At 51.2% G+C, this 24118-nt stretch overlaps 1 protein-coding gene across 3 annotated transcripts in view; it reads left to right on the top strand.

The window, feature by feature from the left end:
• SH3PXD2A (SH3 and PX domains 2A) overlaps positions 1 to 24118 on the top strand; it is a 243640-nt gene that overhangs the window by 111598 nt on the left and 107924 nt on the right. For all 3 annotated transcript variants that reach the window (XM_043924906.1, XM_043924907.1, XM_043924908.1), the window contains exons 4-5: positions 12429 to 12505; positions 23261 to 23352. In XM_043924906.1, coding sequence (XP_043780841.1) covers positions 12429 to 12505; positions 23261 to 23352 — 169 coding nt within the window. The remainder of the gene's footprint in view (positions 1 to 12428; positions 12506 to 23260; positions 23353 to 24118) is intronic.

Genomic DNA, 24118 nt, shown 5'->3' with positions numbered 1-24118 from the left:
AGGGGGGGTGGGATGGGGGTAGAATTGGAAATCAGGCGGACTTAAGATTAGAGACAATTGGCCAAACGTCATGACTCATCCTCATCTTTCTCTGTAACGGTAGGTGTCTCGTGTCACTCCTCACCAGTGTGCCCAGCAATGTGCGCTGTGTTTGTCCCACATGCTGTTTCTAATCCACGTCCCAGCCCTGTAATCCCATTTGCCAAATGAGAACCCTGATGTTCAGGCAGCTTACGGTGCCTGGGACACAGACATTTTAAAGACCTTGGGCCTCTCAACTCTACAACCCACACTCTGATCTTGCTGCTGGCAGCTCAACAGTCCTAGATTTTTAGTTTCTCTTAATGTTCCCACTAGACCAAGAACAGAAAAATACAGCCGAAAGGTGAAACCAGACTAGTGTGACCATGGCTAGGAAGGCCAGTGCCCTCGGCCTTTGCCACCTGTCCCACCACTGGAGTAAGTATTATATGGTTTACCGAGTACCTGCCAGGGTGCGTTCAGCCCTGTCCAAGCTCAGCTCTGAATGAGGCCATAGCCTGCACTCTGAGGAACCTCAGTGGTACCCAAGTGACATTTGTCCTCAGTGTGGCCACTTTAAATGCTATTATCTTTAATACAAAACCTCTTTCTTCCCTGAGGCTCAGGGCCACCTTGCAATGTTCTCTCTCCTCCCAGAATCAGGCTGGGGCAGCCCACATTCTCTGCCAACCCATGGTGCCACTGGGACAAACATCCTTCTCTGAGCTGATATCTGGTGGAAATCTTTAGGTGCCGGCTGCCTTACCGGCAATTCATAAGACCTGGGCTTCTCTAAACTAAGTTCTTACAGGTACTTCCCTGGCGGTCCAGTGACTAAAACTCCGAGCTCCCAATGCAGGGGGCCTGAACAAACCCACATGCCACGAACTAAAGATCCCATATGCCACAGTTAAGACCTGGCTCAGTCAAATAAATAAATAAAATAAGACCTTATAGCTCATGAAATATCTCCAGCCTATGTCAGGGCTAAAGACCACCCTGGGTATTCTCCAACTCAAGGGAGAAAAAGTCAGCAAATTCAAAGGCTTTGTTTCTATTTCCACTGTTCTTCCCACAGCTAAGCTTGTAGGTAATTTATTCCTTGTCTAATTAATGACACTTAACAAATCAAACATGTTCACATTTCACACTTCCCTCATATCAGGGATCTACATTCACCGTGCATTTAAATTTGTTGCATCTTGAATTAAATGATAAAGCATGTATTTTTAAATAAAATTAAATATCACTAAAATCAACAAATGTGTTAGTGTCCCCTCTCTGCAACACATATGACCCACCCTGTTAGTCTAGAGGTCTAACATCCATGCCAGCCCCGAAGTACCAAAAAAACCCCCACTTAAAATCTGTTCCTGCTCCATGAAGTTCTTCTCCATTTCTTGGCCTGGGTTCTGGTTACATAGGTGGGTTCAGTTTGTGAAATTCATTAAGTTTTATACATGCATGTGCACTTTGCTGTATGTATATTATGTGTGCGTACTGAGTTGCTTCAGTCGTGTCCAACTCTTTGCAACCCCTATATTTCCCTTCCCCAAAAGTGCTTTCTTATAGAAAATAAAGAAGGAAGTTGTTCTGGTCCCATAGCTCCATAAAACTATTCAAAAAACCTTCAATTCCATTTGGTTCAGTAAAGACACGTTAAAACCTCTGATACTCCAGGACTTGGTGCTTTCTTTCTGGCAGATACCCACAAACCACCCCCCACCCCACCCCAGCCCCACTGAGGGTGGAGGAGTGAAAGATTTTGTTCCCTTCAGCCTGGCCTGCACTGGGAGTGGGCTTCTCCACGCCAGAACTTGGGAGATGGCTGTTCCCTCCTCGGTGTGCTGGTTCTTACCGTAAGCGTGCTGCGGCTGCAGGAGGGTTAAGGTTTTTCTCAGTGACAAAACCCCAGTGGAGTTTTGTAACTCTGTTTCCCTGAGTGTGTGGGAGCGGGGGCAGAGAGTGCTGAGGGGCAGCCGCACCTGTGTGAGTCATCCCAGAGTGCCCAAGGTGGGCGGATGGAGTGAGTAATCCTGCCTCCATTGTGTCACGTTCTCTGCTCTTTGAATCGGGTGGATGGAGGAAGAGGAGAAACGGCAGCCATGGGGGAAACACAGTGTGTTTAGGGGGCAGGGTTTGAATCAGGAAAGTTTCTACAGGCTGCGGGGAGTTCGTGTTCGGCCTTGGGTGGGGAAACCAGGTGGCAGGGTGCACATGGAACACTGCAGCGCTTGGACCCCATGTGCCCAGTGAGGACGTGGGCCGGGCCAGGGGGTGCCCCCAGCCCCGCCCCACCCCACCCCACACCTACTTGACCTGGACTTGTCAGCTCATAAGAGATCCCATTTGTTCAACATTTATTATGGGCTGGGCTCCACGTTAAATGCTTTAATACACTTGCTCATTGATTCTTCATGATAATCCTTTGAGTTAGACATTACTGTGCCCCTTTTGCAGTTTGAGGAGACTGGGATTCAGTTAGGTTGTGACTTGTCTCATATCACACAACAGTAAATGGCAGAACTAGATGTATTGGGTTGACTAAAAATTCATGTGGGTTTTTTCATAAGATGTTACAGAAAAATTGACATGAACTTTTTGACCCACCTAAAAAAGGAGCCTCCTGGTGACAAGGACCAGACCCATCTCCATCTGGTTTAAGAAAAAGGTGGAAATTTATTGACTTACCTAACTGAAAACCTCAGGGGTAATGTCTTCAGGCATGGCTGGGTCTCTGTAGCTCTCAGCTTTGCCTTCTTCTCTGGTGACTTCATTCTCAAGCTTTCCCCAAATGGTGACGGGGAAGCGCAAAGATGCTTCCTAGCGATTTGGGACTTAGAGTTGATGAGTTAGCAGCCCCTGTAGAAGGAGCACTTCTCTTTCTGGTGGTTCCACCAAAGTCCCATTCTGATTCTCACTCGGCAACTTGGGTCACATGCCCATGGCTGGACTATACTAATTGGTGATTCCAGGAGTTTAGGGTAGGATGAGCCTTCCTAAAATCACACAGACTGAGAATAAAGGAGAAATTATTCCTCCAAAGAAAACTTGGGCACAAATTCTGACAGGCAAAACCCACCATTGCTTAATTACCATGCTAGACTTTAAGCCATGACTTTAAGACACTCAGTCGTGTCTGATTCTTTGCGACCCCATGGACTATAGCCTACCAGGCTCCTCCATCCATGGGATTTTCCAAGTAAGAGTACTGGAGTGGGTTGCCATTTCCTTCTCCAGGGGATCTTCCTGACCCAGAGATCAAACCCCGGTCTCCTGCATTGTAGGCAGACGCTTTACCGTCTGAGCCACCAGGGAAGATAGACTTTAAGCCAAGGCGGGATCTTAAATGGATTTGGAAGAGAGAGATTTGTGGGAGCCAGAACTCACAGCATGGAGTCAGGATTCCCTGGGCTGTGGACCTTCCCGTGTGGGAGCAGGTCCATGCAGAATCTGTGTGTTCTTACTGCTTCCAGCCTCAGCATCTGGGCTTCACCCCAGCCTTCCCCTAGCCCACAGGGGGCCCTTTGTCTCTACTGGTCTAGGTCAAGGGCAAGCAAGGCCAGGTGTAGCATGTAAGAAGCAGGCTTGGGGGCAGAGTGCAGACTGAGCCAGGCAGAAGGCCGCAAAGAATAGGGCTGTCATCTCAGCCACATCAGAGGCTGAGAGCAGGTGTGAGCCAGTGGCCGGCTGTCCCCAGACTGCAGCAGGCCAGAGGCGGCATACTGGCTTCAGGGGCAGCTCTGGAGAGACAAGCAGGGGCCTGCCCTCCCGCTGCAGTCAGCAAACAGCTGAGCATCGAGGGCAGGACCAGCTTGCAGAAACCTGGGGAGCCAGCAAAGGCTGACCTTGTTTCTCCATTCTCTTCCCCTCCACCCGTTGTGTTCCCTTCCCTCAGGGCCTCTGTGTTCTCTCCCTAACCAGACCCTGTTGTCCAGTGAAAAGCTGATGCCTCTTTGTACTCAAGTCTGAGTGATTAAGGAAGTCCCGGCTGATTCTCCCTGGAGCAGTTTGGGTCCTTACGGTTAAAGCATCTGCCTGCAATGCAGGAGACCTGGGTTTGATCCCTGGGTCGGGAAGATCTCCTGGAGAAGAAAATGGCAACCCACTCCAATATTCTTGCCTGGAGAATCCCATGGACGGAGGAGCCTGGTGGGCTACATTAGTCCATGGGGTCGCAAAGAGTCGGACACGACTGAGAGACTTCACTTTCTTTTTTCTTTCTTTCTTAGTATCAGCCTCTTTGAAACTGAAGGCATGAAAATGAAGGAGGGGTGTTTTTTGTTGTTTTTTGTGGTGAAGGAAGAGCCCTGAGCAGATTCAGGTTCTCTTGGTGCTCCTCCGCCCAATGCTCTTTATTTAAGAGCGTCTGTCTTCATCAGTCTGTCAGCACCACAGCCGTGCCAGACACCCAAGCCGGGCAGTCGGACACAGGATTTGTTTGCTGGGCTGACCCACTTCACCCAAGGACCCACGCCAGGTCATGAGCCTGCAGAGAGCTGGGGGAGTAGAAGATTAATTATTCCCTTTTCCTCTCCATAGGCATTGCCTGTGTCTCGTCACCCTGTCTTATCTGTTCAGGCTGCTATCACAAAATACCACAGCCTGGGTGGCTTGTAAACAACAGAAATCGATTTCTCACAGTTCTGGAAGCTGGAAGTCTGAGATCAGGGTTCCAGCGAGGTCAGGTGAGGGCCCTCTTCCAGGTTACAGACTTCTCTCTACATCTCACATGTCAGAAGAGCTAGCTCTGCGGGGGCCCCCTTTATAAGGGCACTAATCCTGTTCATGAACGCTCCACCCTCATGACCTCGTCACCTCCCACAGGCCCCGCCTCCTTATTACCATCACAGGGGGCGTTAGGGTTTCAACATGAATTTTGAGGAGCATAAACGTTCTTACATATCATTTTGGGTAGGGTGGGGAGTCCCTCTAGTAACCCTCACATCTTCTTTCCTCTAACTGCTTTAGGAAATTTGTCACTTCTCCCCAGGGTACCACATCAGCCCACAGAGCCAGAGAGGACCCCTGTCCCCCATTTACTTAGCTTGCAGATACTAGCAGTTTGTCTCTCCCAGTTTAGGTTCCAGAGACCCTTGACCCCCTCTCTCCAGACACTGCCCCATCCCTCCTAAGGGTGTCAGGCAACACCCACATTCATTACACCCAGCTCCATGCCAGGTATTGCCAGGGCTAAAGGGAGGAGAGAAAGTCATGCCTGACCTCAGGATGATTACAATCCAAGTAGGTATCCAAGACTTTCTAAAGTGTCTGGTCAGCCCTGTGGACTCTCCCATAAGCCTTGTAAGTAGGTTGAAGAGTGGCCCTCAAAAGATATGTCCACAACCTAACCCCTGGAACCTGTGAACATGACCTTAGTTGGGAAATGGGTCTTTGCCAGTAATTAAATTGAGGATCCTGACATGGGGTCATCCTCAATTTAAGATGGGCACAAAACCAAAAGACAGGTGTCCTTATAAGAGAAAGGCAGAGGGAGGTTTGAGACACAGGCTGAGGCAGAGACTGGAGTGATGCTGCTGCAAACCAAGGAACACCTAGGGCCCCAGAAGCTGGGAGAGTCAAGGAAAGATTGTTCTCTAGAGCCTTCAGGGGGAGCGCAGCCCTACTGACACTTTGATTTCAGACTTCTGGCCTCAGAACTGGGATAGAACACATTTCTGTTGTTTGTGGTCATTTGCTTTGGCAGCCCCGGGAGCTTGAATCACTCCCCTTTCCATTTTGTCCTCAGATCCAATTAGATAGACAGGAGTGATGTTCGTGGAAAACGAGGACTCTGTGTCCTGTGGTCTGTGAACCTTGGGGCCTCCTGTGGTCTCCCTCTAGTTTAAGAAAGTCCCTCTGATGCTCCAGTTCTATGGGTGGCCCTGAAGAGAGAAGGTTGGGAGCACCTATGTCCTTGGAGGGCAGGGTGGCTGCGGGGAGCTGGCCTGTGCATCAAGGGCCCCTGGGAAGGTGAGGGGGGCCCCTGAGGATGGTAGTTCCCTTGCAAATTCCCCATGACAGCAAAAGGGGAGGGCAGGAGTGGGGTGACTGCCAGCGGTCCAGGAGGCTGGTAAAGGAGGGCGAGGCGGGCATTCAAGAAAGGCTTCCTGGAGAAGGCCTTAGATGCTAGAAATTGAGCCTTATATAGGGAGGGATTTGGGTCAGCAGGCACTTAGAAGAAAACCAGACTCCTTTCTGTGGCTTGTAAGACTCCTACATGGCTTCTTTTCCATCTTCCATCTTTGCTCTGTGTTTGCCTCTGCCTGAGCCCTCTTGCCCCAGAGCTTTGTGTGGCTGGCTCTTCTCCTCCTCAGTTTCCATGGAAATCAGAGACTAAATCTCTTCCATACACATCCCCTCCCCTCCTAGAAGCTAAACATCTTGAGAGCAGGGCTTCCCCCATCCGTTTATCACTGGAGCAGGCCCTCCATCAAGACAGTGATGGATGGATGGATGGATGGATGGTTGGATGGAGGGATGGGTAGATGGATGGCATTTCAGATGGCAAAAATAGCAAGGAAGAGGGAGTTATATGAGGATGTATTCATGCATGCATATATGCTGTGGATTTTGAAGAGGAGAGGCTGCCAAGAATAGATCAGCCTGGACAGACCACACGAGGCCAGCTCTCTCCTATTTTCCCTGAAGCCGGTACCTTCTTATTACCCCTGTGCAGTGGGTACTTGCCCGTTTGTCAGAACATGTGCCTGGTTTGTGGAGTTTTCCCACAGGCTCTTCATGGCTGGGTTGGGGCTCCCTCGCCAGGAGTGCAGTGTCTGCTGTTTCGCTCTTCCTATGTGCCTGAACCCCCAACTCCTGCTCAAGGAATCCCCATGGATACCACTCTTCACAAGGAGGAACTTGGGGTTGTGGCTGGCCTGGGGGTTAACAGCGTTCAGAAGTTTCAGTCCTTTCTTTAACCACTTCTCCCTACCAATGAGAAGGAGCCATGTCCTCATCTCTCTGCTTCTTGAAATAATTCATTCTTTAGAAGCAAATGCCAACTACTAAGACCCCTCAAGTGCCACTAAGATGCTTCATTAAGTGCCTGGTATCCTGTGTGGGAGGGAGAAACCCTCTGCCTCCGAAATGCGGGGACCTCCTAGTAAGTGCCCACCTGTGTGTCCCTGCCCAGAGTGGACATTCATGGTGAGAAGGTCAGGCCAGATTGCGGGGTGGGGGGGTGAGGCAGAGCTGGCCTCCCCCATGTGATGCCCTCCTGCTTATGAGGGTGAGCATCCCCCTTTCCCACTGGGCTGGCACCTGCTCAGCCAGGCTGGGGATGGGGGTGGGGTGGTAAGGGCCCTTTAAAGGACAGGGAGGCTTACCGTTTCGGGGAGCTCTTCCTCTCCAAGTCCACTAGACACTGGGGCACCTCTCCTCCCCTGCCTCGTTGGTCCATTGGTCCTTTCGCTCATTCCCTTGCTCACTCTTACCCACACATTCATTCACTTGTGTCTGGTCAGCAGAGACCCCCGTGACGTGGGGCATCCTCCACAATCAGTGTTTGTTTTATTGCTTGCTTCATTCCCACTCAGCCCCCAAGGCAGCTACTCCCCAGATCCCCAGCCCAGCACCTGGCGTGGAGGAGATGTGAATCACGTGCCCATCACACACACAAGAACATCCTCAGTGGCTCTCACCGCGTTACATGATCTGAGCCCAAAGAATTCTTTGGAGATTTGTTGCCTTCTCTCTCGCTCTCACTATCTTAGCTCCAAAACCCCAGGTTGAAATCCCAACTCAGCCACTTCATAGCTGTGTGACTTAGGACATGTCCTTCAACCTCTCTGAGCCACCATTGCCTCCAGGGCAGAGTGGGGATAGTAAAAGCGGTTGCTTTAATAAAGTCGTGGTAAGGGGACTCCCCTGGTGGTCCAGTGGTTCAGACTTCATCTTCCAGTGCAGCAGGTATGGGTTCGATCCCTGGTCAGGGAGCTAAGATCTCACATTCCTTGCAGTCAAAACAACAACAACAAACAAAAAAAGAAAAACATAAAACAGAAGCAGTATTGTAACAGATTCAATAAAGACTTTTAAAAACTGGTCCATATCAAAAAAACCTAACAAGAAAATTTTAAAAATAAATTAAAGTGGTGAGGATTAGGTCAAAGAACCCAATGGAAAACTCTTAGCCTGTGCCTGGCAGGAGTCACCGCCTAGCTGCTGTTACCCCTCACTCCTCGTCTGACCCCTCAACGACCCCACCCCCACATGCATCTTAGGACTCTGAAGGGAGCAGCCACCAAGGCCCGGCCCTTCAGTCTCCAGATGAAAGGCACAGGCCCCGGAGTGGAGGGTCACATAGCCAGCCTGCAGCCGGGGCAGGACTTGAACCCAGGACTCCAGCTGAGGCCCCCTCACTGTCTCAGCCCGGCCCAGAGTGGCAGGAAGAGGGGCCTCCACTCACAGGCTCAGGCCCTGTCAGACTCGACAGCTCTCTTCTCCACTTTCAGGAATGAGTTAATCCTGAGGTCTGTCTCAGGTCCCGCGTGTGATCTTTCTTACAATGCTTATCATATTTCTGGGGCTGCATCTGCCTGGCTTTGAAGGCTCTGGCAGGGGCCTCTCCTGGCCTTGCCGTAAACGGGCTGAATTACATTTACAAGAGGCCTTTAATGTCCCGTGGCCCCAGCTTCCTTAATGGGGATGTTCCTCCTTCTTCTTTCTCTTTCTCTCCCTTTTAATATGGTCACTGGTTTGGCCATCCAAGTGCGGTTTGGATTCCTAACAGAGAAGTCAAGGCTGTAGAGTCCCTTCCAGATCTGTCCTCCCCGCCCCCCTCGCCTCCTCCACTCCCGGCAGCCTGTGCCAAGGCCCCAAGGAAAGAAGACAGTGCTCCGGTCAGGATTTCAGTGAGAAGGAGGGAAGCCCTGTTAGGAGTCCAAAAACTCAACTGGGAAATGGCTTGTACAGAAATTCTCCTCTGACTTTATACCTGAGCAACAGACCCATGAGCCTTGGGAGGGAGATGGGAGGTGTCCAGCCTGGAGGCATGACTGCAGAGGATGGGCTTGAGGGGCACGGTAGGGTGAGGAGCCCTCCCAGCCCCCTCCCTATCTCTGCTACTCCAGCCCTCGCTTCTAAATTTCTGTACCTCTGGAGGCTTTAATTGTCCCTTAATTATTATTATTATTTTTTTGCTAGTTCTGTCTCTGCAACTGGATCAGGTCCTATCTGATCTATCTATGTCTATATCTATATCTGTACATCTCAAGAATACCAAACCCAGTCATAGGCTTGGCCAGCCCTGAGATGGAGGCCTAGAAGAGGGACCTAGTTTGTCTCCCCATCTCTCTGCTTTTTTTTTTTGTCCTGTGATAGGATGAGAAAGAGCAGGAGTGCTATTTTTGGAGAGTGGATCAGTTACTTCTTTCCCCTTTGAAAGAAGCACAGGACAGAGCCAGGTCTGGGAGCCACCCCGCCCCCAGCTCCGGTCCCCGCACCCGCCCAGGTGCTCTGCCTCCCAGCAAGTCCTCTAGGCTCTTGTGAGACACCATTGGGCTGCTGGTGTCACTGAGCCTGGGTGGCCTCCAGCTCCTGACAGCCAATATGCTCAGGGAGAAGGCCCAGAACCCTGCCCAGGGCCGCTTGTCATTCATAGGTCTGGAGAGTGGGTCTCCTCCTGCTGTGCATTCCTCTCACACGCCATCCCCTTTGGCTGCACACGTGTACTCCTCTGGCCCTCGGGCAACCAAAAAAGGGTAGGAGACAAAGAGGCCAGGAATACCAACTCTGTGACATCTTCCCCCGAGGAAAGACAGTCGTCTCTCATGTCTTGATAAATCATGTTTTATCTCCTTTCAAAAGGAGCACGTGGAGGAGCCCATTTATCTTGATGACACCGTCCAGTCTGCACAGTGTCACCTCTCTGCCCGGGACACGGCCCCTCTACGAGGCTTCCGGGAGCAAGGGAGGAAGGGGAGCTTGAGGGAGCATCTGAGAGAGGGAGGGAGGTGCGTGGATCAACAAGTGCCTATTGGACTCCTGCTGTATGCAAAGCCTTGTGCTCAGTGCAGGTGTGGTGAAAGGGGAGGAAGCAGCCGCCGGTTCATGCTGAGTGCAGAGGGGTGAGGGACACAAACAAGCAAGAAGTCACACGTGACTTAATAAGTTAGGTACTTGGCAGTCTGGCTGGAACAGGGCTGGTGACCAGTACCTGTGGTGACGGGGAAGTCGGGGAGCGCTGCAGCAGCTGCTTCCAGGGCCCCCAGGGCCCCTGCCAGAGTCTGCTCACGGGGACAACTGGGAGTTTTGTTCTAGCCAGGGGAACATCCTTGGCCAGGAGTGCCTGAGAAACAGTGCTCTCAGAAGCTCAGACAAGCAGGGGGGTTGGTGGTAAGCACCCCAGTCTCCTCGCCCTCAGCGGGGATATCTCTGCAGTGCGTTCTATATGAGCCTCGAGTTCCTCAACAGACCTGAGCTGCCGCCATCTGGTGATTAACTAGCAGGGTGACACATTCTTGCCTGTCCCGCCTTACTTCTCAAGATCACTTCCCAAACAACTTGCACTCACTTCCTCATCTTGGGTCTACTTCTGGGGAGACAACCTAGACCAACACAATGCTCATGCTTGGTTACTCAGTGGTAAAGAATCTGCCTGCCAAGCAGGAGATGCTGGTTCGATCCCTGAGTCAGGAAGATTCCCCTGGAGGAGGAAATGGCACCTACTGCAGTATTCTTGCTTGGGAAATCCCATGGACAGAGGAGCTTGGTGGGCTGCAGTCCATGAGGTTGCAAAAGAGTCAGACACTACTTAGTGACCAAACGATACCAATAGAGGAAGCTTAAGTATCTTAACATGCAGTCTCCATATTTGTTCACATGGAATGGGAATCATCTCATTTAGGACTCCTAAATGAGATGCAAGTGATTAAAGTGCATCTCCAACAAGTTTCAATTTTAGAAAATTGTAACATTTTATATAAGTGAAAAGTCCCAGGTAGACCCTGGGTTTAGGAACAGCTATATGTGGCAACTCAAATGATGTCAAATGGGTCTGCCCTTCACCATCTCTTGGCTCTGCTTTTCAGTCATTCAAGAAACAAGTTACTGAGGGAATTCCCTGGTGGTCCAGTGGTTAGGACTCCATGCTTTCACTGCCAAAGGCACAGGTTCCATCCCTGATTGGAGAACAAAGATCCCACAAGACACATGGTACATTGAAGAAAAAGAGGAAAGAAAAGAAACAATTACTGAGCACCAACTCTGTCCCAGGCTCAGATCCTTCCTCTTGGTTTGTTTCCATCTCAGGCAATGATGGAGATGGTCACTAGGAGCTCCAGGCCTTCATCCTGCCAGCTTAGCAAGTGTGGGGGGAAACATTGGGGGGAAGAGGACACCAGCAGAGGTCTCAGGGCCGACCCTCATTGGTCCAGATCCTGTCCCCTTGCCCACCTCTGAGCCAATCACTGTGACTCTGGGTAGCTAGACTGGGTCACATGCCTACCATTGTTGACAAGGGGTGTGGTCAGCTCCGTGTGAACCACACGGTTAGAAATGGAGGAAGGAGGCTCTCCAGAGGGGGACTGGGTGGTCTATGGGACAACAGATGCCTGTTAAAGCCATGAGGTGAGCCCCTCACCACATGCTGGGCTCCACGGGCCCTAAGGTAAGTCAGACAGGCCCCTGGTGGAGGGGGCTCACGAGTGTCAGCAATACATAGCAGACTGTGGTGTGTGTCTTAGGACTAGACAAAACGTGTGGATATTCTGGAAAAAGGGTGATTACTCTCAGCTCAGCAATCAAGGAAGTCTTCTAAAAAGGAGGCACTGACCCGGACATTGATGGCCACTACGCATCACACCGAGGAGTTCAGATTCTAAGTGTAACCAATAGAGAAGGTTTGGGATCTGGCATTTCCCAGAAGCCTTGCCCATACTTGTAGAGGGATATACCAGCCCAGCTGAGGGGTCCATTGGGCCCCTCCTCCTTGTACTGGCCTGTGCCTGCCCTGGAAATAACCACCCACCTAAGCTAAGAATAGGAATTCCTGCCCGGCTGGCAGGAATGAAGGCTGATTTCTCAAGGAGGGATGGGCCTGAAAACAAAGCACAGTGTGTGGGTTGGGCCACCCTTTGTATTTATTCGTGAGGTCACTTGAGAGCCTCACCCACATCGGGGCATGGATCCTGCCATTAGACCCAGACAAGGTGATTTGGCCAAGATGGCAGCCTCTGGGGCTCCTCACCCGCCCCAGAGGTCCTGGACCCTCAGCCTGGGGCACCTTCTGCCCCCAGGGAGAGGTGACCACTCCTCTCTTGTTTCCTTGGCAGTGGGCGGAGGTGGGGGCATTTGGTGGCCAGCTAAGATGCTGAGAAGCTGAGGGAGAGGAAACGTAGGGTCCCAGGTCCCTACGGCAGCTTCACCCAGAATCACCCAGCTCATGAGCTTCTCTCTTCCAGGCAAAATCCTCTTCCGGAGGAGCCACATCAGGGACGTAGCTGTGAAGAGGCTGAAGCCCATAGACGAGTACTGCCGGGTAAGAGGGCCTCTGGGGCGGGGGAGGTGTGGTCCACCTGCCAGAGAGTCTGTGCATCTGGGAAGGAGGGTTGTCTGTTCAGAACTCTCTGCTGCTGTTTAGCAGACGCATCCTGAGGCCCGGTGTTTCCTGGCCAGAGGGGTGGGTGTGGGTGTCCCTCAGGGAGGGGTCACCCCAGGACTGCCTCTGGGTCACAAGGGCTGCGGGCTCTACTCCTTTCAGGAGTCCGTGTTTACAAAACACTCCTTTAAATCACTTCCACCAGCTTGGGAGCTCCTGCAGGGACCTCTGCTGAAAGGATTCTGTCTGTGGCGTCTGGCTGGATACAGGAGAACTCTTTCTTTGAATTCCCTTTGGGACATTTTGGAATCAGTCTCGAGTTCAGTATCACCTGAAATGCATATTTGTTTATACGCAGAAGTCTTGGTAGATACAGATGCTCATGTACACATCTTTATAGATGATAACACTCACCACACACACACACACACACACACACACACACATACATACATTAGAACAGCCAAAGCCCCAAAACAGACAGGCAGTGACAGCCGCGTCATGAAGCAGAACCCATTTGTCTTTCTACCTTGTCCAGAGGCTGGGACCCCTGCAGTGAGGACAAGAGGCTGCCACTTCAGTGGCCTTGGAACATGGCCTCTAGATGGCCAGACCACCTGGGTTTGAATGCCTGCTGGCTGTGTGAACTCGGGCGACTTACTGAACTTCCCGGAGCCTCAGTTTCCACACTTGTCCAACGGCAAGGAGACTGGTACCTCGCAGAGTGTAGCCATGAGGATGCAGTGACCAGACAGGCATAAGGCAGCAGCACAGAGTGTCCACACAGAGGAAGCATTTGATGGATGCTGGCTTTTTGTTGTTATTATTACAAGACCCAAACAATTTAATGTTATCACCGGGCACCACTGGCTTTTAATGGAGATGGAATTTCCTAGTTAAGTGAAAACTATTGTGGAGTCTGACTCAAGAATCTTGAGGAGAAGCAAGTGGGGGATAACGTTTTGTTGTGAGTACTGGTACTAGAGTGAGAAGAGCTGGGGTTGAATCCCAGTGCCCCACTGACTAGCTGGGTGACCCTGGCAAGTCGCTATACCTCTCTGAGCTCGTTTCCTGATCTGTAAGATGAGGGGGTAAAAATATCTTGTCTCGTGGGGTTCATGAAGGGGTTGAGCAGGAGAATATATCTCACAGTGTTTGTAACTTCTGAAATGTTCTGTCCCTACATGGAGTTGTTACCATAAGGCTCCTTTCTGCATAAATATTTCATAATTTGGAACACTTGTCAATAATAAAATATTTAAATAAGAACCTAGTTGCTCAATTTAGTAACTGGTGTTCCCAAGACGATGGAGAGGCAAGCACTCCCAAATATTCTCCCTTATCCTAAGTTTGAATTTTGTGGCTGTGCAAATTATGCTCGGTCACTTTTTCTGCCTTAAGGTAAAAGGATGCCCTGATGATGAATTTCCTTAAGTTAGAAGTTTCTCTTCTTCAGATCAATATCCATTTTTCTCTTTAAAGGGCAATCGCCAATTCCAGTTAAATTGATGGCTGCAGCCTGTGCTTTTATTTCTCTTTATTCCTCTCTTAAGCAGTTAAACAAATGGGCAGAGCTATTTGAGGAAGGGCACAGGGCAGGAGGGAGCCTCTTGCCTCTGGGACTTATGGTTTACATCAGCCTCGGCCTCCCAGAGCCGGTGGAGCCTGGGGCATTTGCAGCTGGGCTCTGTGGAAATGCCGTCTCCTGGGTTGTCTGGAGCAAGAAAGTGATAACATCTGATCTCCTGGGATCAGGCTTTGAACAGGACTCCTAAGTCAGGACGAGGACTCTGGGGCCCCAGTGGTACTACTGGTGGCTGGCAAACCATTTAAGTGGGGTCTGCAAGAGGAGAGGGGGCCCCCTAACCTAATTAGCATAGATGAGAACTGCTCAGGGCCAGGCAACAAGAGCAATGTCATGGGTTCACCAGGCAGCCAGGCAGCTTGGAGACGGTAATTTACTCCGAGAATGGCAGAGGGGGCGGGGCAGTGCAGAAGTGACCTTTAATTCTGCTGAACTTGAAAGCTGGGATCTGTGGTCCGATTGTCTGAGACCCTGGAGTGACCTTGGAATGATCATTAGTGATAAGTCCAGCTGCAGTCCATGGTCACTGCCCTCCGGCATTGCACGTCACAGCCCTGCCGCCCGGTCATCCTGTCTGTGCCACTTAGGGTCCAACATTTCACTCAGCATCACTGCCCCCCACAGCCAGCTTCACAGTCAGAGCCACGTGCAGTCCACTCCAAGGCCACCCCTGCCTCATTTCCACCTGTCCTTGCACATGCTGCTCAGAACCTCTAGAGTTTGATTTCCAGTACCTGCCCAGGCAGTTCTGCTTGGCTGGCCAGAATCTTCCTTGGACCTGCTAGGCAGCATGGGCTTCCAGTCTGGGATTTGCTGGGGACTCAAATGCGCCCAAGATTGTGAAGCCGGCTTTGTGCACGGCATAGCCAGCTCCTCTGCCAGGACTCAGATATGGAAAGTCTGACCGTGCAGTGGACTCCCCTAGACTTCGGGCTCCCTGCCTTCGCTGGCCAGCCAGTCCCTCCACCTGATGGCAGTTTCACAGCCCAGATCTCAGTGTTAACTTTAAACATATATGGAGCAGATTGGATGAGCGTCACGGAAAATTTACCAAGTGCCAGTCGGCTGATTGTTTTATGTGGCTCTTGAGGGCCGCTGTCTATCAAGAGGGGTTCCAAAGGCTTTTCTGTTACTCCATAAATTAATTTAATGGGCAGAATGGTTATGCGGTTAATATTTAATGGTTCTGTGGCCTCAACAATTTGAAGACTTTCATCTCACTAACAAGCGTGAGCTATACTTTGGGGGCTCAGATGAACAATCTATCCCATAAATGACTCCGTCTACCCCATTCCTGTGTGTGAAATACATGTTTGCAGTGTTTGTCTATGGGATAAAATAAATATCCCAGGGGGTGGACAGTGAGAAAGAGTGTTTGAGAATAGTCAGCCCACCCTCTGCCATGTAACAATGCTTATACAAGTCTCCATTTCCTGGTGGATGCAACTAGAATTTTTTGTTACCCCAAAAGCTGAGTTCCCTTCTATTATTCCTGCGGTCCACCATCAACTTGGTTTCAGAATCAAGGACTTCCTTTGTTGGAGGGATGAGGGCTTGGCTGGAATTTGACTGAGGGAAAGACTCCAAGCCCAACAGGGGATCAGCCCTGTTGGGGTAAGGAAAGCACCCCCCTCCCAACCCTCTGCATTTCCCAGACACATTCATTTTTAGCCCCACTTCTCAGATTCAAAAACTGAGGCTATTACTTGGAGGTTCTTAGCCCCAGCCGTTCCCCCTCCCACTGTGAGAGTTTCCCATCATGGCCCATCATTGTCTCTCGTGTTAATAAAGAACAAGATTCATGTTGCAACAGAAACAGTCCTCTCAAAAGCAGGACATGACTGCTCAGTCCTAGACACAGGGAGAGTTACTTTGTTCCTGTGTCCCTTATGCTAAGGCAGGCCTGGGCCAGCAGTGTTCCTGGTGGGGGTAGACTGAGGCAGAGCCAAGACTGACGCATTCATGCCTCCTGAGAGGTCTGGTACTCGGAGTAAACCCAGCTGGCAGAATCTCTTCATCTTCTCTGGTCCAGACAGACCCAGAAAAAAAAGCATTTCCAGCCTGGGATCAAGCTGATAGTGTCCATTTTCCACGGAGAGGTCTTCTGAGGAGCCTCATTGCCCACAAGAACCTCTGAGCAGCTCAGCCAGGTCCTCTGTGGGTGGTTCCATGGGCTGCTTTGGCTTCAGCCCCCTGCCTTACAGCCCAGTCCGCAGAAGCGCAGCCATCCACAGCTAGCCAGATTCCCCTAGGTCTCCTCCACCCCTTGGTCTGTGCTGGTCTCTTTCCTAGGCACACATTCAGCTTCCAGGCCCCCCTCCCAGAAGCCTCCCCACTCCCCAGGGAAAGCTGGCCACGCTGAGTACTCCACGCAGGCTCTGCACGGCACACTCACCCTCCTAGCAGGTCATTCCCGTGTGTCCATCTTCTTCAGGGCAAGAGCCCCTCGAAGGCCCCATCTGCTGTCTTTGTGTCTTCACTAACCAGCACGAGGGAATCCAGCCAGAGGAAGCCTCCAAGGAGGGTGACATGTCCCCGAGGCCCCAATTACTAGTATCACTTGTGAAATGGCTTAAACGGCAATTGCGAATTAAGCACTATTTCCATTTCAAAAGAATTTGCTGCTTAGATCCTTCAAAAAGAGAACTCATGCATTTGAAATACTCTGATTTATGCAAGTTCGGTGAACTCCCAGCTTCCAAGATGCTGATCTAGGAGGAATAATCTGAGCAGGTTAGAAGCAGCCCCAGGGGTGGGAATGGGGGCAAAATGGGTGGGACTCCAGCCCCCCCCCCCCCCCCCCCCCCGTCCTCCACCACCAAGAGTTCCTGGGTTTTTACCTATAAGATTTCCATTGATTAGAAGCCAAAATGATGCTGCTAAAAATAGGAGAGTGTTTGATCCCGTGGAAAGAGCAGGACTCCCCCAGTTGCTTTGACAGATGCGAAACTGCTTTTTTTGTTGTTGTTTTGTCCTAAGGTAGACGTCACCCTGGGGCTTCTCTTGTAGCTCACTCAATAAAGAATCTGCCTGCAGTGTAGGAGACCCGGGTTTGATCCCTGGGTTGGGAAGATCCCCTGGAGAAGGAAATGGCAACCCACTCCAGTATCCTTGCCTGGAAAATCTTACGGACAGAGGAGCTGGTTGGCTGCAGTCCATGGGGTCGCAAAGAGTCGGCAGGACTGAGCGACTTAATCCAATCTGCATTTGAACACTGGCTCAGTCACTTGTTAGCTGTGTGGCCCTGCGGACATCACTGAATACCTCTTCAGACATTACCCAGAATGGTGGGCTTCTTGGAGGGGGATCATTTCGAAGCACAGGGCCTGAGCTAAGTCTGCCTGGGGCCTCCCTCCCATGCCACTGCAGCACTTGCAAAGACCAAGCTTGTGGTAGATTAGACCCTGAATTCACTGATGATGGTGCTGTTTAAAGCCCTAGAGCCAATGACTGTTAAAGCTGGAAGAAATGTCAGAAAGTCTGTAGCCTGGATTTGCCTAGCTGTGTTCCACCGGCTGTCAATAGGAATTGTTTGGAAAACCAGCTCCACCATAGCAACCTGTGGGCAATGCCGGAGGCAGTACAGAGTTGCAGACGAGACAGAGCATAGGCTCTGGACTCAGAGCACCTGATTCAAAATATTGCTCCTTGGTAGCTGTGTGGCCTTGAGAAATGTTTCAACCTCTCTGTGTTTTAGTTTCTTTTTCTGTAAAATTGGAGTCATAGTCATACCAATCTCTTAATGTGATGATTACATGAGTCTGTCTTCCAGGATGTCATTATTATTAATAACTACTGGCCTGAACACAGCTCTGCGGGTCTCTTGCCTTTGCTGTGCTGATGAACATGTTGCCCACCAAGACCCAGTCAGGGATCTACGAAGCACCATTTCACGTGTGCCCACGGAACTCATTTTATCTCATCCAACATGTGTTCCATGAGCTAAGTTTGAGATTCTAAGGCTAGTCTATTTTATCCTAAAAGGAGCAACAACCAGAGAGGTGAGGTGAGCTGCTTGAGGTCATGTAGCAGTGTATAATAGCAGAATTGGACCTAGAACTGAAGTCTCCTGACTCCTGTTCTTTCTAGTATGCCTCACTGCTCTCACCTAATGGATAATGATAATGAGGACAATAGTATAACCAACGTTCAGTATTTTTAAGTTTTTATTTATTTATTTGGTGTGCCAGGTCTTAGTTGCAGCATGCAGAAGCTTCGTTGTATCATTCAGAACCTTTTGTTGTGATGCACAGACTCTCTGGTTGTAGCACATGGGCTTAGTTGTTCTGAGGCAAGTGGGATCTTAGTTCCCGGACCAGGGATCGAACCTATGTCCCTTGCATTACAAGTCAGATTGTTAACCACTGGACCACCAGTGAAAATAAAAATGTGGTCACTCAGTCATGTCCGACTCTTTGCAACCCCATGGGCTATTGCCCATCAGGCTCCTCTGTTCAGGAAATTCTCCAGGCGAGAATACTGGAGTGGGTTGCCATTCCCTTCTCCAGGGGATCTTCCCAACCCAGGGATTGAACCCGTAAAGAAAGCTGAGCGCCGAAGAATTGATGCTTTTGAGCTGTGGTGTTGGAGAAGATTCTTGAGAGTCCCTTGGACTGCAAGGAGATCCAACCAGTCAATTCTAAAGGAAATCAGTCCTGAATATTCAATGGAAGGACTGATGTTGAAGCTGAAACTTCAATACTTTGGCCACCTGATCCGAAGAACTGACTCATTGGAAAAGCCCCTGATGCTGGGAAAGATTGAAGGAGGGAGGAGGAGGGGATGACAGAGGATGAGATGGTTGGATGGCATCACTGACTCAATGGACATGAATTTGAGTAAGCTCCAGGAGTTAGTGATGGACAGGGAAGCCTGGAGTGCTGCAGTCCATGGGGTCGCAAAGAGTTGGACACGACTGAGCGACTGAACTGAACTGAACTGAACTCCTGCATTGCAGGCAGATTCTTTACTGTCTGAGCCACCAGGGAAGCCAGGACCACCAGGGAAGTCCCTAAATTCTACTGTTAATTCAGCACCAAGCACTGTGCTAGGCTCCTCATATCCACGATCTCATTTAACCTCCTAATAGGCAGGTACCCTATGAGATCCATCATACTGAAACCAGAGAGGGCAAGCAAGGCATTCAGCATCACATAGCCTGTGAATAGCAGAGCTAGGACTCAAACTCACGTCTGCCTAGCCCTGAGTCCCTGACTTAACCACCTCACGGTGTGCATGCTGAATGCCCAATGACAGCATTTTAGGTCTGAGCCAGGGGTGATGCCCCTGAGGTGCCCACAGATTGGCCCCTACCAGCTCCTGCAAGAAGAGCTAGGTTTGGGGGTTCCCCGCTCTGGTTGTCATCACCAGCCCAGGCCTTGGGGACTGACTGCTCCGCACCCAGCGCTCCTGCCAAATGATCTTGGCCGGAGCTGGGCTTGGCGGCGTCTCTGATGGAAGCCGCTCTGAGCCAAGAGCCTCTTGTCAGCCTGAAATCAGGACGAGCCCTCAATGCGGCTCCCCTCGGGGCGCTCTGTTAAATAAAGATGCCGCAATGGTTTGCCCGAAAGGCCTCTTTGTCTGAGGCCCTTCCAGCCCACGCGTCCTCTGCCCCGAGAATGCCGGTCTCTGTCAGCATGAAGAGCCCCTGTGTTCACCGCTGCCGCTGGGGGAGCCAGGCGGCCGCTCTGCGCCCGTGTGGGAGGGCGCCTGCCCCAGCCCCCTCCCTCTGCTGTCAGGGAGGTCACGCTGGCAGCCACTCTGCACACAGCCTGGGTCCCTGGGAATGCTTCCCTCCTGCCTCCTGCCCATCCCGGCCCATTAGTGCTCCCTCCCGACCCCCTCCTCCCTCCCTGCCACCAGGGACCCTTGCTCTCTGCACATGCCTGCGTTCCATTTCTCTGTCTCTGCCTCTCAGTTTCCCTGTTCCTCCCCGTCTCTCCATCTCTCTGTTTCTTTGTCTCTGCCTTTCTCTCCTTCTCTCTCTCTCTTTCCGTCTCTCTCTCTTTGTCTCTGCCTCTCCCTCCATCTCTGTCTCTGTCTCCAACTTCCTCTCCTCCCCTCCATCTCTCTGTCTCTCTCTTCTTCCTCAGTTTTTCTTTCCTTCTATCCTCTCCTGGGGACCAAAGCAGCACCTACCATGTGTGTTAAATTAAAACTTAAACACTATAGGGATAAGTCCCCCCAGGCTATGTCTGAGCACAGGGCTTCATTCTGCCACTTATTTTAGTTGTGGCTCCACCCCCAGGAGCCTCAGTGTCCCCACCATAAATGGAAGCAGTGATGGGTACCTCCAGGACAGTACGGGGTCTGCCCCACTAGATGTATGCTTGTGAGGGCAGGCGCTATGTCTGGCTCATGCCTGTACTACCCGGGCATACACCAAAAGGCTCCCTGCTTGTTGGATGATTGGAGAGTCCTACCATAGTGCCTGACACGTGGTAGTTACTCTTTGAATGTTAATTTCCTTTCTTTTGTTTTTCCCTGCCTGGTCTTGGGGATGTGATCTGTTAGAGACCCTTGGAAAACCGCAGGCTCTGGAAGGAGCAGCTGGGAGATGCACAGTGTGTTTTACCTGCTAAGATCAGGTCTTGTCCCCTCTTGCCCGGCTGTGGGTTTGGCATCCGGAAAGGCCGCTGTGTTCAATGCCACGCTTGAATCTCTACCTGAGCAGCTCAGAGAAGTAAACGATCACGTCCATTCCTCAACACTACACCTCTGTCAACGCAACCGAAGACCACATGTGCTTTTCTTGCCCCTCTATTATGTCCTATTGGTGCTGCACACCAAAGCCTTATTCATTCATTAATTTGCACAAATACTCCCTGAGTGCCAGGCTCTCTCCTAGGATCTGGGCACACAGCAGTCAACAAAACAGACTAAAATCTCTGCCCGCGTGGAACTTCCTTTCTAGCAAGGTCTTTCGCACATGTGGGCAGGCCACGTGGCCTCCCTGACTCTCCGTCTCCTCCTCAGTAACACGGGAATGAGATCTGCCCTCATGGGACCATCACGAGGTGGCCACACTCATGGAGGCCCAGCATGGTTGGCACAGGGGAGCTGCCGGGTCAGGTCACTGCACCTGAAGCAGCCCCAGTGCAGAGAGCCTGGGGAGGCACGGGCTCTAGACAGGCTCCCATCCAGCTGGCCACTGCTCCGGAGCCTCCTTATCAGCAGTTCCTCACACTCCTGTCACCCAGGGTTTCCGTCTTTCTTCCCTTGGCTCTAGCCCAGAGTTCCAGGACTGGCCCTGTCCCCCAGCCCTACTTTGACCTCATCTGTCTGTCTGTATTAAAGGATCACCCCAGTGTCTTCTCTCCATACTGAATGAGGGGCCCAGAAGCAAGGCTTTGCTTGGCCTCACCCTACATCCCCCCACCACTCCACCGGACTGAGCCGGGTCAGCATCGGTCCAGGTGCCCAGGCTGAAAGGTGCGGCATCCGTGCTGGTGCAGAGCAGGAAACTGATCACCTCTGACCCTCGTCCCTTGCTTTCCAGCAGCGGGCTCTCACCCCTCCTGAACGACAAACTCACAGCTCCCCTCACCCCTGCCTGCAGTTATCCTCCTGGGGATGCCCACCTCCTCCCGCCTGCCCAAATCCTGCACACCCCTTGGGCCAAACTCCTGCCCACTCTTCTAAGAAGCCTTTCCACACCCGTCAGCTTATTCTGCTCCTCCAGGCTCAGTTCAACTTGGCCTAAGCAAAGCCCTATTAGACCCTGCCACACCCAACCTCCGGCAGGTCCTAGAGCCACCATACTTGGTCCCCTGACCCTCACCTTGACCAGTCAATTCTTTTTTGTTTTTTAATTCATCATTTTATATTTTAAATATTTATGTATTTTTATTATTTATTTGGCTGCACCAGGTCTTGGTTGCAGCACGTGGGACCTAGTCCCCTGACCAGGGATCAAACCTGGGTCCCTGCATTGGGAGTGTGGAGTCTTAGACAATGCACCGCCAGGGAAGTCCCTTGACCTGTCAGTTCTTACCTGTCTCTCAGCAATCAGCTTCAAAGAGACTTTCCTAAAACCATCTCCTTTCCTAATCTTCCCAGGTCCAGTCAGACTCTGTCATAGCACCCTATTGTCCATGGTAGAATGACCAGCTTGTCATTAAATAATTAATGGTGCAGTGAGTACTTAGAGGCTGTGTGTATCTGGTGAGGCTAGGGTGTGGCTAGAGTGGGGGACGAGGCTGGTGGGAAAAGGCCTTGGATTGTGGAGTTAAGGATTTTGGACTTATTCTGTGGGCAAGAGAGAACCCTTTCAGGGTTCATGCAGAATAATACGTTCCTAAGGACCCTGAGCATAGAAGGCAATGGCACCCCACTCCAGTACTCTTGCCTGGAAAATCCCATGGATGGAAGAGCCTGGTTGGCTGCAGTCCATGGGGTCGCTAAGAGTCAGACACGACTGAGCAACTTCACTTTCACTTTTCACTTTCACACATTGGAGAAGGAAGTGGCAACCCACTCCAGTGTTCTTGCCTGGAGAATCCCAGGGACGGGGGAGCCTGGTGGGCTGCCGTCTATGGGATCACACAGAGTCGGACACGACTAAAGTGAGTTAGCAGCAGCAAGGACCCTAAGACCTAGGGTTTAATGATCTCCTCCCTTTCTTTTTTCCTTTTTCATTTGGTTGGCTAGTTGTTTAGTTGGTTAACTGGCTGATTAGATGATTGGTTGGTTGAATTGCTGGCTGGATGGTTGACAGGTTGATTGCTTTGACTGTCTTCTCTCCATCCTAAATGAGGGGCCAAGAAGCAGGGCTTTGCCTGACCTCACCCTACACCCCACACCATTCCACACTGGACCGGGTTTATTGACTGTGTGGTAAGTTCAGTAATGGAATGGTTGGTTAGTTGATGGGAGGGATGGATGGATAGATGAAGGGAGAGTTGTTTCATTAGTTAGCTGATTAGTTAATTTCTTGATTAGTTGTCTGGTTGGGTGGTGGGTGGGTAGCTGGTGGTACCTGTTCACTATGTCTTCCCTGGCACAGTCCTCAAGCCTCCCCCCATCACTGTTGGCCCAAGCTGACCTCGCTTTTGGTTTTCCTGCTCCCAGTGTCCTCAGGCCTAATGCCCTTTCTTCCTATCTTTCCACAGGCCCTTGTCCGGCTGCCGCCCCATATTTCACAGTGTGATGAAGTCTTTCGGTTCTTTGAGGCCCGACCGGAGGATGTCAACCCCCCCAAAGAGTAAGTGGTAGCTCAAGCCTCTCCTGTGAGGCTAATGCTGAGGCCAGCCTGGAGAGACTCCAGACGTGGGGATACAGTAGAGGGAGTGCTGGCCAGGCCAATGAGGCTAAGCAGACATGGACCAAAGGAAGGAAGAGCATCAGTCCCCAGACTCCTATGACCAAGGCTTGTTCCTCATTTCTCTGACTCCAGACCTGGCAAGGGAGGGTGTCTCTGCATCTGGGGAGCAGGTTTTCGTGCAAACTCTTTCTGGTTTACAGCTTATTGTCAGGAGCAGACAAGATAACTCAGCGCAGCATCCCCAGGTCCACCTGGCCCTGCCACTCCCCAGTTGTGCTGGCCTCTCAGAGCCTCTTGTTCAGCTTCCTTCCACAGGGAGAGAGGAGATGTCTCTCCCCAGGTGGGTTGATCCTTGGAGTCACACATGATCGTGTGCCCAGAGGGATTGTCACTGGTTGGGTGAAGTAGCAGGTGCATGGCCATAAAATCAGCTGATCCTGCCTTTGATTGGTGACCCCACACCCTCTCTCTGGCAGTCAGCTAAATAAGTTGGTCTTATTTCACCTGCACACTAATGGCAATGTGTGCGTGCGTGCTCAGTTGCTTGTCATGTCCGTCTCTTTGCAACCCCATGATCTGTAGCCCTCCAGGCTCCTCTGTCCATGGGATTCTCCAGGCAAGAATACTGGAGTGGGTTGCCATGCCCTCCTCCAGGGGATCTTCCCAACCCAGGGATCGAACCTGCATCTCCTGTAACTCCTGCATT

Source organism: Cervus elaphus, chromosome 15 (genome assembly GCF_910594005.1).
Source record: "Cervus elaphus chromosome 15, mCerEla1.1, whole genome shotgun sequence".
NCBI lineage: Eukaryota > Metazoa > Chordata > Mammalia > Artiodactyla > Cervidae > Cervus > Cervus elaphus.
Note: the sequence above shows the minus strand (reverse complement) of the source record. Positions and strands in the feature narration are given on the sequence as shown.